General features: G+C 43.4%; 1 protein-coding gene across 1 annotated transcript in view; it reads left to right on the top strand.

Annotated features, from left to right (window-relative positions):
- The window catches only part of trappc9 (trafficking protein particle complex subunit 9), a 285,531-nt gene that overhangs the window by 30,717 nt on the left and 235,260 nt on the right, over positions 1–19,554 (top strand). Inside the window, exons 11-12 of the mRNA XM_080787679.1 lie at positions 11,982–12,108; positions 15,139–15,284. Coding sequence (XP_080643805.1) covers positions 11,982–12,108; positions 15,139–15,284 — 273 coding nt within the window. The remainder of the gene's footprint in view (positions 1–11,981; positions 12,109–15,138; positions 15,285–19,554) is intronic.

The following is a 19,554-nucleotide window of genomic DNA, read 5'->3' as shown; positions in this document are numbered from 1 at the left end:
TTCTCATTTTGGCAATAAAACATTAGTCATCAATTATAAGTAGTTTCAACCCGGCATCCCTATTTTGGGCCTGTCGTTCTATGAAAAGAAAAAAACAACGTAACAAACCGATCGGCTATTTTCGGTATTCGTTGTGTGTGCCAAAGTAGGGCTTAGATGCATACCACCCACCATTAAAAGCACTTTAGCCTTAAGATGGTTTTACCGGCGTGTGGTATGAGTTGGCATTCCCCGGTTGGAGAGAGATGAGAAATCCTGTGGACCTGCAGGGAGATTGTTTTTTTACCCAAAGCAAGCAAGCTTGGGGGGGGGGGGGAAGAGAGAGAGAGAGAGAGAGAGAGATCTTTTTTCTTTACGGTTACGTACCTGTACAAAAGATGTAACGGTGAAGAAACCTTGAACTTGGAGAAAGGAGAGACGGAGAGTGTGAAAGACGAGAGAAAGAGACACACACACACACACAGAGAGAAGTCTAGGCGAGCTAACATTATAAAATATTCAGCACCGTCAGCAATGGGACCGCTGCAGCGGCTCTGAACACACACCATCATTACGGGCGGCATTGGAACCCGTCCCACTGGGAGACTGTGTGTGTTTGTGTGTGTGTGTGCGTGCGTGCATGCGTGCGTGTGTCCACTTTCACTACTGGCACCCAGGAGGAGGGGGAGAAATGTAACCCGACGGCTACACTAGTTCTCTCCACCGCGACACAAACTGTGTTCACGGATTCATCACAGAAAAAGAAACCTGTCTGCTAAGCCCAGCTGAATGTCTACTACAAAAATATTACCTCCATGAACCCAATTACACACACACTTAAGCCCTAGACACGCTTAGTTTTTGCCGTATAAAAAATGTTTTGGAACATTTTCACCAATAACGACATGCCCAAAATAGAGACACAAGCTTGAAAGTGGTTTACCGGGGGTGGCGATTGCTGGGGTGGCGATTGCCGGCTTACACAAAGTAAGCAAATTCTCATTGACTATGAATGTACAATGATAAGAGAGCCCCTCACTTCACACAGCTGTGCTTTTATTTTCATTCTTTTAACCGAAGCCACCCGGCGCACTTTGCCCGACCTCATCCCTTGCTGTAGGCACGCCAGTTCCACATCAGTAGTTCTCACACTTCAAATGGCATTATGTACAGCTTGTATATCTGCGATGCGATCATGCGACGCATTGTGAGCTTGTAGATCTGCTATTTTCAACATTTCAATACATTATATTATACATTATGGTATTTTGTGAAATGGGACATTCTGCATGAACAGTACTTTTGGTCCTTTAACCCATTCTGGTGTTTTAAGCATTATGTTATACTTTAGCTATTGAAAAATAGCAGATCTACAAGCTCATACGAGCTTGTAGATCTGCTGTTTTTGAAAAATCGTGAAAATGCTTTCAACTCAAATCTTTGCTTCTGGGGAGGGTCCCTGGAACAACATATTTTCAGATGGGGTCTGCAGCCAAATACATACTGTATAATGCTGGGGGTCCTTGACATGAAATATTGAACACCACTGACATAGAAACATGAGGTATTTCAGAAAACTGTATTTTGTCAGGCCTAAATGGGTATATTTTAATGACAATACGTTTGTACTTTTACTCAAGTAAATTTCGATTACCTCACTTTTTTAGTTGTAAGAGAAAGAGAGTGTTTCCACATTGCAGTATTGATACTTTTACTTGAAAAGAATGTGGGTACTTTTTCCAACACCGAACAAAAGGCTACATAATTGTGTGCCAGCTGTGCTCCTGCCATCAGCCTCTCACCGCTAATCAGACCTTTCCACACAGTCTGGAAAGTTCAGAACAAAAGTTTTAAAAAAAAAAGAAAAGAAAATGCAATCAATTCAGTCCAATCAGAGAAATATTGTTTTTTGTTCACTTCAGCAGATTTGATGTAGTTGTAGGTCCACCGCCTTTTTCTATTGACATAATTTTGTCGGATATTGATTGTCGTTTGTTTTTGTTGCACGTCGTCGTGCTTCGTCGACAGCATTATATCCGGCGAGTCAGCTTTACACTACAGTAGCGTTACTTAGCACCAGTGCCCCAAAAAGTGCCCTGGTGTGGAAAAGCAATTTAAAAAAGTGTAAACTGCAGATTGTATAGCTTGGGAAGGGGGTTGTTCATTTTTTGGGAAGTATTGGCTTATACTGTCTGGCAAATAAAAAAGAAAACATGAATTCGGTTTCTGCAGGAAGTATTTCCTTTAGTAGGGGTATGGGTGACCTTTTCACCATCTGGCAGGTGGTGAAAACCACCATTTGCTTTTAATTCTCATTAGAGGCTAATAATGCAAGCATAGAATACTGTCAATTAGGCCTACAGTAATATTTCTATCTGTCTATTTTCTTCATTAATTGAATAATCTAGGAAGAAAATAATCGTAATTTAGCGCCCTAATTAATCACACTACAGTGTCACACTGAAGCGTCTGCTTCGCCCCCCATTTTGAGATCTACAAGCTCACACTGACTCACACAAAGCCATACTTTTTGCTTGTAGATCGGCTATTCCATGAAAGAATATGATGGTGCTTAAGTGGTACAATATTTCATAAACTCACAGAGAGACGTAATGTGTAACCATTAGCAGCGATATAGAAAAACAACTATAAATAATGGAGATACCAGGTTTCATCCGGCAGTGATGATCTGCTAGTCAGTGTGTGCGTGCAGACAGTGTTGTGGAAAAATGGCAGATAATTATCATCTCTTTTTTTGGAGAATTGCCAACGCACACAGCCCTGCTCTATGGAGTCAAGTTGAGGTGAAACATTGCCCCGGCATATGTCGGCTGACGTACGTCGGAGTCTTGTTGCACAATGTGACAGCTAGACTAATTTCAACTCGCTCAAAGGCGAGGAGGATAATGTTTTTTACCTTTTTTTTTTTGTGTCACACAGTGTGACACGCAAGGATGGTATAAGATGGGGCTAAAGTCATGCGCTGTGTCATCAGCCCCTGGCACTAATGTCACCTGTGCCAGCAGAATTCCAGGCTTTGAATTTTGGGTAGCAGGACCTTTCAAAGGCGTCTCTGGAGATGCACATAGCCCTTTCAAGTCCCTGCCGGTGACAGAAAAAAGAAAGACATCCCTCAAATGTTTTATTGAAGCCTACCTTTTTAGCAGTGCTGGGTTGTAAGATAGCACTTGCCTGCTCTGCCTCAGTGTAATGACAAGGTGACTATGCAAATGCATTTGTAACCACATCTTCCAAGTCATTAGAGCCTAAAGCCTAACTTCTGCTCCATCGCACGGCGGTGTAGTGGGCCGAAGATAGAAGACCTAATAAGCGAACAACGCGTGGTGCATGCAACACGTTGTTGTGAGGAAGGACCCCCCTGTAACCACCTTAAGGACCCCTCATTCTGAACCACTGTTGGACTCGAGTCAAGCTTTTGATAGAGCGATAACGCAGTACAGCAGAATGTGGAACCAATGTAAGGGTAATAGTGTGGGGGAAAAATCAATGGAGGGAGTGAGCTATCCAATCAATATTGTCTCCCTGCTTGCGTTTGTTTTTGCCAAAAGAAACAGTGCTTTTCTAGTCGTTGAGAAACATATATTGTATTTTTCTTTTACAAGCAATGTAGTATTGTGCATCTCTTTTTTGCCGCTTCTAATATATATATATTTTTTTTTTCTTTAAGATATTTCTTTGCGGCTTACGCCTTTTTATTGGTTTTTTGAAGGGACAGACAGTAGGCTGACAGGAAACGGGAGAGAGATGGGGGAAGACATGCAGTAAAGGCTGTGTCGGGCTCGGGAGTCGAACCTGCAGCACACTGCGACTGGATTACCAGTCGGGTGCCCAGACGGTTACGCCACCGCCTGGGCCACTTCTAATATTGCTAATAAATATTTACCACCCACACCTGTTCAGCTCCGCTACCCAGCTACCTTGCATCACCTTGCATGTGAACATTTCTCTCCCAAAAAATCCGGTTTTAGCTTGTCTGCTTTTAACAGTGATTTGGTTTGCATTTTCTACAATTGAGGATATTCGTGGACCTCTGGCTCAAAGTTTGTTTCTTGTGCTTTTTTTAGGAAGCATGAGTGGATGTGTTTAAATATTTAAGATCAAAACCTTTTCTCACTTTAGTTTTGCACGGAGAATGTCTGTTTTGGCAGGCAAGGCTTTTATTGTCTGCCATTGTGTCTGCACAGACAACAGCACTTTTTGGTACCTTTTTAGAAAGCTTAAATCCCTGGTGTGGCTAAAATGTGTGAGTAATGTATCTTACATGTGTATTTTTGCTTTACTTTTTGTACGCTGCTAGTTTCTCTGACAAACGGGCAACTGAAAACAGACTGGAGTTTTGACACATCAAGACCATGTAGCTCACACCACAATAATATTACTATTGAACCTCAAAATATTACGTGTTGTGTTTAGGTCTGTGATGACTGATTACGGTACTTACTTAGCGAGCATTCTATCGATTACGTTTTTGATTAATTGAATAATCACAAGAAGGAGTTGCCTGCAACTCTGCTACATTCACCTCCATTTTGACAACCTCCCACGGGGTAACCCGATCTGGGTGATGCCTCGGATTCGAACCCGGACACAATGTTTTGGGCCGACCAAATAATTTATAAGAAGAAAAACAACAAAAAAAGTGTTGTAACCTGCCGTTTTTTTCTACTTTCTAATTATTTGTTTGGCCCAAAACATTGTGTTTATTGTCATGATTTGTCACGATCCGAGTTGGCTTTGTCCGCGGCGTAAACGTCTTTAAATAAATACCCTATGAAAAGTCTGAGGAAAATGAACGGCGATTTCTTTTCCGGGTCTCTCGAGGGGGCGGGACTGCGACGCTCTATAGCCTGGGGGACATATTAAGCTTTAAGGTCATTAGGCTGATCAGGGTCAGCAGTCAGCGCCATATTCGTAACGGTTGTAGATGGTTTGGTTGCGCTCAGCTGGGACAAGTGGGTTCCCCCATCGTCACACAGACAGGCACAGACACACAGAGTAATGCTTTGTTGTGACTGCAAGTCATCTCCAACTTCAAGTGCATTGTCACATCACACGTTTACAAGTATAGGAGTGGGTGGAATACTTTTCTGTAGCACACAAGCTCCCACAAATTGCAGTTACTAAATGGAGCATAAGGGTAGAGAGAAAAAAGGAAAATGGGTATGTAAATGGCATTCATACACCATCTATATTTGATAAATGCATTTATACACGCTTCCCACACGGCAACCATGCAAGGCCGACCTGCCCATGCGCTGCTCCCGTTCTTGCGGTTAGGGTCAGGCCAGGCCTTCCCTTTCCCCAGCAGCTGCTCCATCTCCTGGGCCACTGCTTTTGTCCACTGACAAACTGTAATGATACTGATCATTTTTAGGAGGAAATACAGTAGGACCATGCCACTGCCCCTTTAAGTCATTCTGACCTGAGATCAGATTTAAAAAATCCTGACACCAAAAGGGGTTCCCGCCCAAAATGGGTTAAGTCATTTTTAGTTTATCCATCTCATTACACACATTTTCACTCGTTTCTTGCAGACCAAAGCGAAGTCTTTATTGAATCTGCGCGAGGGAGTGTCTGCTACACACACTTGTCACAACTGGAGGACTTTAATTGACTAAGAATTAAGAACCAATAAAAAGGAATGAAGTGAGGCTACGCCTTGGTAGCTTATCGGTTAGTCCGTCGACCATTATAGACATAGACGTTCTTGTCGTGATTAGTGGATTCTGGCAGGGTTTACTGGGAGCTCTGCAGAGTTGGTTTGTTAGGATGTCCCCATGAAGGAATTTCACTGGAATATGTATCAACTAGACTAGAGCAGTGGTTCTCAAAACATTTTTATTTTTTTTACTTTACATTTGGCTCTGTAATTTCGGCGAACGTTCTCCCCAGAATAGGGATGCTAGAGTTCAAGTGGTGAAGAATGTTCTAGGGTTAGCCAGGGTTAGTGGTTCAAAATGCAGAACTAAGTGTTCGGCAAAGTTTTGAGGAGAAGTGAATTAGAAAATACTGAATGGGGAGAATAACATAACTGTACTCCCTTGACCCTTGGGACATGGGGGCCAACTAATGAACATAGTCTTTTATAAATTATTACAGAGTTTATTGCAGTGATAGATCTCTGTTAGATAAGATTTCCCATTCACACAGCTCTGAATGCAGCTCACACTTTTTCACAAGGACCCCCAAATGAATATGTATTTGGCCGTAGACCCCAATCTGGAAAGGGTTTATGCTAAGAGAAGATGCAATTCCTAATACTTTTTCAACCGATCTACAAGCTCACAACGTGTCACATCACTATGCGCTGTGAGCTTGGATGCTGAATTATCTTTAGAACATTTGTTGTTGGCATTTGGTACATTTTGATGCCAAAACTAGATTTAATTTAGCAACAATGTGGTATTGCTACTTTCTTGCACCACCACTGGCATCTATCCAGGGAAGTAACCCATGTCAAAGTATCACTCCTGATGAAGGTCTAAGCGACCGAAACGTCGACCCAATAAAGAGAAACATTTTGGCAAGTGTCTGACAGTGTGTAGGACCCTTTCATTGTTTTTCAAAGATACCCTTTTTAAGTACCGTATGCTCTATTGCCCTACGCACCTGTCACTAGCCTTCTGAGGTGTGCATCAGCCTTTTGCTAAAAAGTATCCCTACCATAATGTAGGAACACGGTTAAAAGTAAGGTATTCAAAAATTGACTTCAGTAAAATCCCCAAAGTGTAGTAAAGTATTCCAGAATGTGGGGCAGTTCCCTGCACCCTTGTTGAGGGACATTCTAAGTGACATTTCACTTAGCAGCCTCCCGCTGACATTCCCCAAGTGGAGGAGACAGTGCAAATGCATCTCCACAGGAGTTAAACTCTAGTGTGCAGTTTGGGGGACGAAGGAAAGGGGGGGGGTGGAAAAAAAAAAGCTGGAGTTTTTGGGATTTAATAAACTAAGATTTTCTATTACTTAAGATCTGAGGTCGATTCAATGCCTTCTAAATCGGTAGTTCTCAAACGTCTTTGTGCCAATGATAATGATAGTGAATTTATTTATAATATAGCACATTTCAAGACATAGTCACACAGTGCTTTACATAACGGGGTAAAAAACAACGTAGTCACAGCTACAACAAGATATCATTGAATGACAGCAGGCACAACATGAAAGCATACACGCAAAAATAGAATAAGGAAATTAAGAGAAAGCCTTAACGTAAAAGTGGGTTTTTAGAAGGGATTTAGCAAGTCTTAAAAGTTTGGGAGCCAGGATTGCAAATGCCCTGCCACCTTTTTTGATAAGCTGGGCTGTGGGGGTCACAAGGAGGGCTTTGTCTGAGGACCTGAGTGAACGTGTAGGCTTATAGGGAAGGGAAGCCAAGGACCCCCAAAATGATATATATTTGTGACAATGTTTTGTTACAGGGACCCCCAGAAAAGAAGAAAATAGCAGATGTACAAGCTCGCAGCGCGGCACAAATTGACGTGATTTGAGCTTGTAGATCTGCTTTTTTGTGAACCACTAAAGTTATTTTTGGGCTTTTATGCCTTTACTTTAGATATGCCTAGTAGGCTGACAGGAAATGGGGAATGACACGGAGCAAAGGCCATCGGGACTGGAACCCGCAACACATTCTGTCAGGCTGCATTGTAGCCAATAGGTGCCTAACCGCTATGCCAGAGGTCCAGGCTGATTTGTGTTTGTGTGTGTTTTTTTTTAAAACAAAATCTTCTATTCTTGGGGGTACCTGGCGCATAACCTTTTCAGATTTCATGGAGATCCATGGCCAAATACTTATCAATGTGGGAGGTTAGGAAAGGGACAGTTTAAGCCTTTTTAATCAGCAGGGTGCAAGTACAATTGACAACGTTTTGATGTATCGGTCACATCTTCGTCAGGTACAGTACATCGATACATCGAAACATAGTCATTTTGTCAGGGACGGATTAATGACTGCCCTACTCAATAATACTGCAGTGTCACACAAAAGTTGCAAAAAAACGGCTGATTAATTAGAATTCTGAAAATAAGGTTTCCACCACAGCAATGATACTATATAATATTAAAATGTTATAACTTTAATTGTCTCCACCAGGCCGAAGGCATGGGGAGAGGGTATGTTTTGCACTCCGTCCGTCTGTCTGTGAACAGCTAATCTCCGGCACCGTTAAATTTTGCACACACAATTTCCAGAACGGCCTGTTATAGCGCCACCAGGAGGCCTCTTTGTGCAAAACAAGTTTTTGGACAGTACACCTACAGATTTTGTCCAAACATCACGCAAATTGGTACACAGTCTCTCTACACTAGCCATTCAACGGAAAGGCAGACATATGTAAAACACATTTTCTAATATTACTCCGTCCAAATTTCACGCAAATCGGTACACATGCTCTCCATAGTCATGTGATCAAGACGGGTTTGTTTGATTTCTCATAATCCACCTTCATTGCCTACGATTGGCTTCTAAACTTTTCAGGAGTAGCCTGCTTTGTACCCGTTTTGTGCAAATTGCCACAACTACTCAACGCAGCGTCCGATTGCGGTGATACTGTGCATGCATATTCCCACTAGGCTGAGGAAGAAATGCCACTTGACAGTTTTCAAATCAGCCTCATGGTAGCGCTACAACAGGCCTGTCACACACACACACACACACACACACACACACACACACACACACACACACTCCTGGTGGAGACCTGTGCTCAGAAGGGCACTTTTTCTAGTTAGTAATTTAAGTCAATGGGGCTCTGATCAAGCTGGGACTGTGCCCACATTTGGAGTCATGAGTACTTTGTGCATCCAGAGATCCAAACATTAGATTTCATATCGTTGCTGTCAGGCAGAAACCTTATCTCTATATTTATACTTTTTTCCATCAATGATCATAACAGCGTCACATGATCTTATTATTTTTTCCTTCTATTTTATTTGAATCCAGTTTTGGACATAATGAGGTTTCCACCCCATAGAGACGATAGAAGATGGTGGTTAGTTACATTATTCATCTGAAAATGTATGTAAAAATGTTTGTCCTCCACATCTTCCATGTTGTTGCCGTCAGGGAGGAACCTTTGTAAATCTATATTGCATTTAGTTTTTTGTTTTATGTCATACTTTAATGGACAAAATGTATGCTCTACTAACTACCGTATACTATGTATGTAGTACAGCATGTGTATATGTCTACCGTATGTGTTGCACACATATAGCTAAAATGGCCGATCTACACGATATACAGTATAAACTCACAACTCTTTAGCTGTTTTTTGGAAAACAAAAGCAAAGTGTGCTTGTGGGGTTCATAAATATACAACTGAAAAGAGCTTGTGACTTTAACTATGTTGGATCCATTGGAACGCAGGTTGTTTTTATCCATTTCCTGAACATTAACGGTTTTGGACATGCAGGTTTTCCCACCCAACAGCAGTCATAATCTCGTCACGGGGCTTAGATTTGCAATACAGCTTTGCAAAGTGAACTGAATTGACGCTTGGCACTTTGGGGATCATTTTACATCAATCCTGACAGATGGGTAACTGTTGAAATGGCTGAGCACTGTCAAAATACCGGAGGCTCTGCGTTTACTGATGATAATATATTATGTGCTGCAGACAGTGTGAAGAAATCAATGCTAGAGCACTTCAGAACACATTAAGAGCTGTCTGTAACTTGACTGGAGAGTGGGAAGAAGGCACAGTAAACATGCTGGAAGGAGGAAGATGCCACAGTGGTTATTTACTGCAAAACATTCACATTTATGTACAAATGATCTCGGTGGTTCTCAAACATTTTCTTGTCATGGGCCTCTAAATTGATACGGCTTCTTATCTCTATCTGAAAGTTTTTAAATCACTGGATTAAGTCTAAAGAATGTATATCCTGTGTTGGAGAGGGTAAGGACTGTATTAGGTGGTATGGTAGGGCAGTAGTATTCGCCGCAGGCTCGTGGGCACAGTCTTTATTGTTGGATGTAGCACAGCACAATTAAAGAGCAAAGTATGGTAGATTGACAAGACACAATAATCTTTGTCTGTTCATGAATGTGGTTCTAAAGGAGGGAGGGAGACAAAGGAGATTTAAGCAATAAGCCACGAGAGGTCTCATGTTATCGGGTATTTTACAATGGCTGGGGGCGTAGGCAGACCCGACACGCAGCAGAGGGTCTTCTACCCCCCCCCCCCAGCCACTGTATATTAACACATGGTTGCCACATTGCCATGGGGAAATCAAACCAATCATACTAATCATTAGTCTTGTCATTGACTTGAATCAGAACCAAATAACAATAATGTTGGTAACTTACTTTGGGTCAGTGACACACACACACACACACACAACATAAACATTTGACAGGTAGTCGACTGGTAAAACAGACTAAATAACATAGAAATGTTCAGCTCTGTTGGTGGCATGTTCTCCTCTCCTTGTTCTGAAGTGAATGAAAGCTCTCATCAAGAGCACGGTGACCCTGTGCTAATAATCACACCAGCACTAGATGTGACTTAATTGTCACATTACATAATTAGGGCCTTTTGTACATCCTGATTATACTGAAAATACCATTACCCAATCAACGTTGGCACATTTCTGTTATTGTCACGGGGCACCATCATAGGACTATAAATTAAACACATGCCATGTCTGATTTGCACATTGTGTTTGTCAAATTTGTAATGTGTGATGCTGGGATGCAACTATCGATTATTTTTCAATTAATCAAATAATCTTGTTTAAAAATATTTAAATAATCATCAACTCGATTAACTGCATGACTCGCTAAACACACCTCTAATTCCATTGTCTTTCCCTGCGTAAAACACGTGCTTGGACACTCCCACGTCCAAGCACCTTGGCCCAGGCAGTAACTCTGTGTGTGTGTGTGTGTGTGTGTGTGTGTGTGTGTGTGTATGTATGTGTGTGTGTGTGTGTGTGCGTGTGCTCGGACAGTGATGATACAGCACGGAATGTAAACATATTTATTGATCACGCAATATAACTTCCAGTCGTACCTGAAGGCTGGGGCCGTTCTGGCTGAGACAGAGACATCTGGGTGATCTACAAGTGGGAGATAAATTAGCATCCGGTAAATTTACACCGCACACTGGGACCCAGAAACCAGAAGCACTCAGGAAATAATGGCTAGTGGGGGGATGGTTATTTAACCCATTCTGGCCGGGAACCCATTTTGGTGTTTAGCATCATGTTATGCTTTAGCTATTGAAAAATAGCAGATCTACAAGCTCATAGCGCGCCACCGAGTGGCGCGATACGAGCTTGTAGGTCTGCTATTTTTTGAAAAATCGAAGAACGACTGACATTTTTAGAATCTGATCTCAGGTCAGAATGGGTTAATCAGACCAGTGTGTGTCCAGTGGAAACCTCGGATGAATCTGATCTCAGGTCAGAATGGGTTAAGGAACTGTCCCCTAGAAACACCATTCCATTTTTGGATGGTAGGTTCTCTCTCATACTGTAGCTGCAGTTATGGATCATAGGGCTGGGCAATTCATACTGTAGCTGCAGTTATGGATCATAGGGCTGGGCAATTCATACTGTAGCTGCAGTTATGGATCATAGGGCTGGGCAATTATACTGTAGCTGCAGTTATGGATCATAGGGCTGGGCAATTCCTTGAAAATATATCGACTTTGTCTTGCTTGTCTAGGTTATTTGATGAATCGAGAAGCAGGTTTTTCATGCAGTATATAGGCCTGCTGTACACACACACACACACACACACACACACACACACACACACACACACACACACTATATACCGTATAAATCAATTAGTCTAATTAATCGCACACTAAAAATACACAAAAAATACCCGATTTCAGTCATGAGACTTAAAAATGTGCGTTGTTCCATGAACATAATATAAATAATACAGTTCAAATTGTTAATGTGCTCACAACGGGCTCTCCTTTCCTTGCCGTCTGTCTGTGGTGTTCATTGTGCTTCTGTTCCTGGGTCGACAGAGAAGAAAGAGGTCACGCAGAGTCTGGAGAACTACACGTCCAAGTGTCCGGGTGGAATGGAGGTCATCACTCTCCCCGACGGCCTCAAGCTCCCCGCGGTGCCCTTCACCAAGCTGCCCATCGTACGGTAGGTCTCGCCCACCGCTGTGCCATCGTCCTCTCGTTGTCTCGGATCGCTGTCTGAATCACCCACATTAACCCTGGCCTTCCTATGTCCACGAATGTCATTATAGTTTAAAAAAATCACACCCGTGTGGAGTGATTGGTGCAACTCTGTGTGGGGGTCCCCGGGGGGGGGTCCCTGGAACATCCAGACCCCCAGAAATTTGGCCAGGGGGGCCGGGCCGAAATGACAGTTATCATGTGGGGGTCCCTTGAACATCCAGACCCCTGAAATGTGGCCAGGGGGCCGGGCCGAAATGACAGTTACCATGTGGGGGTCCCCGGAACATCCAGACCACCAGGAACGTGCCCAGGGGGCTGGCCCGGTTCCGGCGAGTCGCCCCGCGTCCGAAGCGGTCGAGAAATGACAGTTACTGTGTGGGGGTCCCCGGGGGTCCCTGGAACATCCAGACCCCCAGGAATGCGCCAAGGGGGCCCGGGCCGTTTCCGGCAAGCCGCCCCGCTTCCGAAACGGTTGAGCGCCCCGCGTCCTGAAACGGTTGAGAAATGGTGAAAACCAACCAAGCTATTTTCGTGCTCGGACAGACATACCCAGGGACCCACATAGCTGTGTAATGGAGTGGTTGCACCACTCAGAAATAACCTAGACTTGATATCGTTGCTGTTCGTTGCAGAAACGTCTTATCTCCCTATTCTAATTTTTTGTGTGTCATCGTACCAAAACCTAACGTTCTCACGGAAGACAGTTGACTGGCCCTTGGCTTAATTAGCTGCTATATTATTATTATATCACGAAATATATATATATGTACATAAATGGCGTTATATCAACAATGATAGTATGATTAAAAAAACAAAAGATTAGGCTTACGTCTTTTTCTGAAATGACATTGGACATGTGGAAAACTTTAGTTAAACATGCAGAGTGACGCATTACTTTACCTGGGTAACATCATCTTCTGATACTTAAATGTTTTGACATGAAATAATAATCCTGTACCGTCACCGTGTAGTGTTTCGATTCATTAGAATGATACGAGCATGATAAAATAGGCTGCAGCTGTTGTTGGTCTGCTGCTGCGGCTCGCTGAGGCTGAGCACACACGAACGGTAAAGATACCAAGGATTGGACAGTGATGTCACGGTTATGCTACGCAACACGGAAGTAACACGGACTCGAAGCCGTTTACAAATCACAGTCACTGACGCGTCCGCTTGGTATTTTCATTCGACTGGGATTGAGTCAACGTTTCACCGCAGTTTGGAAAACTTGGGATTCCCTTCTCGCAGTGTCACATGTCTCCGGTGGTCGGGAACCTCTCATCTACAGTACCAATCATTTAGCTTGGGACCCCCTGAAGTCCCCTCAAGGACCTCTGGACCCCACTTTGAGAACCAGTGATCTAGGATGTTCAGTAACAGCTGTGTAACGTCCTTCATTTCTTGTCAAAGTGTCTTTTTCAACAAAAGCGCACAGCATCAGAGCTCCCAAGACATTTCACTTAACTTAATCTCTGAGGAACTGTTCTGAAATGAAATCCAGAGCCGAGTCTGTCAGAAAGCTGATGGAAGATAATGCAACACGACATTAAAGGCCTGTGAGCCTCAGCTACACTTTAACAATTTGCGCAAGCTTTTTAACTCGCTTTGGTTCCATGACAGAACTCCACTCTGTGACATTTGAGAAATATAATGTGCGTCTGTAAGGTCGCCCTGACCCAGTCTCCCCCCGGCCAGGAACCATCAAGGCAGAAATTGAAAGTCGCTCTGTGATTTTCTCATTCGTAATGGCGGGCATTCATCTCAGGGTTGGTGTCCTGTAGTGTAGACTCGGGGGCGGCCATACTTAGCGTGTAGCAGTGTTGATTTTGACAGCCAATTTTGATTAAGTTTTAGTCTTTAGTCTATTCCACCTGTACAACGTCATTTCTGATACAGACAGCTAGCCTTGGATCAAGTCTGTTATCACAGCTAATATAGACAATCATAACTTTTTTTTATCATCCTTGTTGATCCATTTAACTCCATTTAGGACAATGATATGACATTATGTAGTGATAATATGGCAGCCAGTCATTGACTGCCAGTCAGCTGTCTGGTTACGACAGATGCGCAGTGTCTATTTTTGCCTTTGTTAAGTCCCACTTCAACACTAGTGTGCTATGCAAACACCCAACATGCAAGTGAGACTAACTTCATAACGATCTAAGGTTGCATATCTGTGACCGTTACTATTCTATCTCTGCACCTTATGAATGTAAATATGTATACATACTATAAGCAGATACATTGGCTGCTATATCTGCTGCTATTTTAACCTCATGTATTGCTATGTTATGCCATTCTAACAAAGAATCTGCATGAAAATGGAGCGTTGTTAAAAGCGCACGCGCGCGCGCGCGCGCGCACACACACACACACACACACACACACACACACACACACACACACACACACACACACACACACACACACACACACACACACACACACACACATTCTTGAATACATAGTTGGCATTGTGTGAATAATATCGTACTAAGCTCAAACCCCCTGCCAGCGTGCGTGTGTGTTTGTGGTAAACGGAGTGCAGCATTATGATTGGAGGGGTTTTGAGGAATGGGCTTAGGGAGCTGTAAAGCCACCACAGTGCCACACTAGTGCCATGGGAGTTCTCACCCCGCTTCACTCTGGCGAGTCTGATCGTTACCTGGGTGAGATGCATGCCTCCCCCCCCCCCCCCCCCCCCCCCTCCTGAGGCAATAAGTGTTCCACTTGCCCCGTCTCACCTCATGCAACACCGAAGTAAATAGTGTCGACGTCTCAGGAATCCACCGGCTTCCACCTGAAGAATTTCTGCTCTGCCCCCCTGTCTGATGAGCTGAGTCCATGCCAGACATCCGTCTGCTGCTCCCGGGGCGTTATTGGATACGGGGAAGATAAAACTAACTCACTCCACTCTGTGTGCTCTTCCTATCCCCCCCCCCCCCCCCTTCCTCCCCCATGGCCCGCTCTTTCTCCGCAACCCAAACAGATCGGTGAAGCTGCTCAATCTGCCCGCCAGCCTGCGCCCCCACAAGGTGAAAGGCCTGCTGGGACAGAACGTGTCCACCGCCAGCCCTTTCATCTACTCGCCCATCATCATGCACAGCCGAGGAGAGGAGCGCTGCAAGAAGATAGGTGAGGCTCCTTTTGTGTTTGTGTCTGCGTCTTCTGATGGCCACGCGCATAATTACACACACACACACACACACACACACACGATCAACCGCGGGTCACGTGTCACCTCATCTATAGGAGCGAGCGTTCCGACGGCGATATTGTGCAAAAAACCTGTCCTGATATGGATCATCGGCCAACACGTTGCGACGTAGCCAATCAAATAACCAATAGTAGCATGTACTGTAGATCTCAACCGATGAAAGTGTTTGGGGCCGCAGAACCTCGCTCAAATAGACTCTTCCAGCGAATATAGGAGGGGCGGACGACGTCGCTGCACACATGGAGTAAAGTTCTCAGTCGCCATGAAGCATGTTGGGCAGCGAGAATAGACGATCTACTATTTGTGGTTTCACAAGTTGCACATTAGGACTTGGTCATACAGACATGAGATGTAATTTCGCTTTCATCCATGTGCACGCTCGCGGTACGTCAGGACAGTCTCGTTGGAGAATGCATGTATTCTTAATGCATTGTTGGCTTGCTTGCTCACATCGTTCACAGTGTAGATGAGGTTTCAGACACATCTTGACAACTGTATATTATGCAAAGTCAAACATTTCACATGTTGCTGTTGCTACACTATTACCTGGTTGACTACTGTGTTTCTAAAATATACTTCGATATTTCACAAAATGTATTATAATCCGAGACCATGCTGTGAAATGGATCAAATGGAAGGGGTCTTAATATAAATTAATATATTAATACAAATATGAGGTGTGGAACATGGTATTGTCATAACCACTTTGGCAAGTACATCCGATATTGCAATACAACAATTATCATCCTGAATTATGACATTCGTTCACAACTCTAGATGTATGGAATACCGGGGAGCAGCCATGTTCTATCTCTGCCATGACTTAACCACTTAAGCTACTTCGTTGTACAAGGAATAACGCATCTATAAGCTCATAACGCAATTCGTGATACAATCTTTTCAGAGCTTGTAGATCCACTGTTTTTGCTGTAACCTTTTGGCATCTAATGACATTCCCGAATAGGTTTGCCAAGTTAAAAGGGGTTAATGACTTTATCAGGATCTTGATGAGGTAGCCGAGAGAATAGTGAAAACAACTACTAACTACTACAGTAGGTTGATGACCTGCAGCTGACCTGCCAGCAGCTCAATTATACATTATTTTAGTGTTTAGCAGGTGTTTTTTTAAAGTCTCAAATTGATATTTAGAACTGGTAACTGACCGTGACGTCATCTTGCTCAAGGTTAATCAAGTAATAGAGAAGCAGGGTTTATGTTACTTTTTTATTTCTTAATATATATCGACTGATCGACACAAAAACATAATAGATTTTGTCCTTCATTTGGGGATTCTTTAAATTCCTATTTTTGATCGATTTGTTTTATAATTGACTACATTGATTCGTCTGATAACCACTTACATAATTACGTGTTATACTTTGTTGTACAATGGTTGCACGACTTAAAATGATTGATTTGATGTCATATCGCCCAAGCCTATAGTTCAGCTCCCAAAAGAAAACATCGTCATGTTCTTCCTGTTGTCTTTAGCTTATCGCACAGGCCATGAAATGACTCTTTGTTTGGCCATTGTTTGTGTGAACATCATAGTGAATTAAGGTAATGTCTCCCCCACCCAATTAATTTCTGTAATTACATAGTCGGTGGAGGAACAGATTGACAGTCACGTTGTCTGAGACGGAAACAAACAGGAGGGGGGATAAATTAGCTTAACTCGTTCACGGGGGGCGACTCTTAATATCCTGCCATTACTCATAGATTTTATTTCACAGTGCCCTTGTGGCTGAGGCCGGTTGTCTTAACCCGGACCCATTTTTTAATTACTAGGTTCTGAACATAAACACACTAACTGGATCAGAAAGGGGACATGAATTGTCATTCCCGGATGAAGGCAGCGCCGACAGGCTCAAGGCTCTGCGGTATATAGTGAGTCACTGGACTCATGATTGAAAATCTTTAATATTGGCGTGAAAACGCCACGCCGTGTGTGTGTGCGTTTCGGTCGTGCACCATCCATTCCGGTGTTGTATGTCATTTGTTTGAATCATCAAACAAACACAGGTTTAGCTGATCGATGCCGATCCTGAATTTTTTAGATGGCCCTAGACCTAGACCACCAATTACGGATGTTTTGACTGATATTTCATCCAAATGTTTTTTTGATTTAAGAACATGATGACATAATCAACGTTCAGTCCGGGTCGATATGTGACCCTCACACCTATGGCGCACTGCCGATCCAACCAATGCATCTCAGGGGCTTTGTCAGAGTACCCGTTGTCTGTCTGCCTGTGTCTCTGTATCTGTCAGTTCATGCCCATTATATGTCATCACATCAGTATATGGCCACATACTACGTGGGCTTATACCTATATATTATAGGTGTTATGGCTGGCTCAGGGGCCATAACAAAGAGGGGACCAGACGGAGTTAAAGCAGCAAAAAAGTAGTTTATTTTACAATTAATTAAATATATGAGCAAAGAATGTGTGTGTTCCAACTAAGGCTGGGCAGGGAACGACTGCCAAACTATCAAAAGAGAATAAAAAACGAGGATGCTCTAGTGTGGCTGCTCATGCAGCCTGCTCGAGGAGGAATGGAGAGACCAGAACATTAGCACTGCACAGCAGGTCTTTTATAGTGTTTGGGGCGGACACTGGCCAGGTGTCTCCACTTCTGCAGATTGCCAGCTCCGCCCCCTCTCAATCCAGCACTGCAAAGGAGGTTGTGTTAATAAGCAGGCCTGACACAGAACAGCATACATTCCTTAAATGCAGTTGACGGTCCTGGACAAGCGCTTAACCGAACCACTCGACGGCATGAACCATACTCCCTCGAGTCCTTGCCGATTCGTGCGCAGGTTTTCGAAGGTTGGTCGATCCCATATTTGCACATGTGCATATATGGGCATAGTGGTCGGATCTGTGGCTCTGGACAACTGGATCGCCATACATTAAATGTGTATATTTGGGTGTATCAGGTTATGGTTATGTCTGAGTCATAGTGACATGCTCTTGCCAATATACTGTATGCACTGTATATATATATATGGAACAAACGGAAAGGAGCGCACACCAGTAGACGCGAGGTGCTGACCACAGGAGATACAACTTTGACATAAGAAAAGAGGCCGCACAGCTCGTAGTCACGATGCTAGAAACGTTATAATAAACCAACGTTTATGCAAGCAGTTTCATACCCTGAAGAAGGCAACCTGCTTGCCGAGACGTTGGTTTATTTAAAAAGTTTCTAGCATCGTGACTACGAGCTCTGCAGCCTCTTTTCTTATGTCAAAATATAAAGCATAAGACATATAAACGCAAATCAGCACAAATAATGTTTTTGATCTATCGGAGATAAACAAACAAAAATAGCTGATATACAAGCTTTTAATAAAAAAAAGATAACACTTTTCACCTGCAGTATGACATGCCTAAAATAGGGACCGAAGGTTGAAAGACAAGTGATTCAAATATCGAGACGCATCGGCTGTTTAATTGCCGACAATGCCGACAATGCCGACAATGCCAAAGTCAAATATTGGCTGATATATCTGCCCGGCCCTGATATATGGGGTCTGGCTGTGGTGCAGGCTGCAGCCATCGGTGAGTGGGTGTGTTTTTGTCTGCTCGTCTTTGCTCCTCCAGAAACTAGTTCTTGGCACCGACAGAGACTTGTTGCTGATGATGCGTCAGCACCGTCCTCATCTGTAGTCCGTTTGAAACACAGGTGTGTGACTCCCGTGATAGATCTGGCTTCTCAGAGTCTCTGTCTTGTTTTCATTTCTGATGCATCATGCTGCACTTTTATGTACGGTGTGTACTGTAGCTCAATGAAAACAAGCCAAAGAACACAGCCTATATGTATGTGTAGGATGTTCATATGCGACAGTTAATCCAGTTTATTGATATGAGATACTCTATTTTGGGGGGAAAAGATACTCTATTTTGGGACATAAAAAAAAACCTAAATGTTATCACAGACACTACACCAAAACGGGAGCAGTAATCCATCGTGTGTGTCTGTGGTGTACCATTACAGTATGCATATATATGCATATTTTATGTCTATTTCCCCATATTCCAGAAACTCTGCTAAGTGCAGTTTCCATTAGGGGCATCAGAGCTGTTCGTAGTGCATAGTGCATTCGGTCTGCTGCGCCTCTTGCCTGGAGTACTGGAGCGACGCTCCCGAACTCACGCTATAGTGTATTGGAAACGGAGCCCC

The sequence above is a fragment of the Protomyctophum bolini genome, assembly GCF_963924005.1.
Source record: "Protomyctophum bolini genome assembly, chromosome: 17".
Taxonomy (NCBI): domain Eukaryota; kingdom Metazoa; phylum Chordata; class Actinopteri; order Myctophiformes; family Myctophidae; genus Protomyctophum; species Protomyctophum bolini.
The sequence above is the reverse complement of the archived record's forward strand: the minus strand, read 5'-3'. Positions and strand labels throughout refer to the sequence as shown.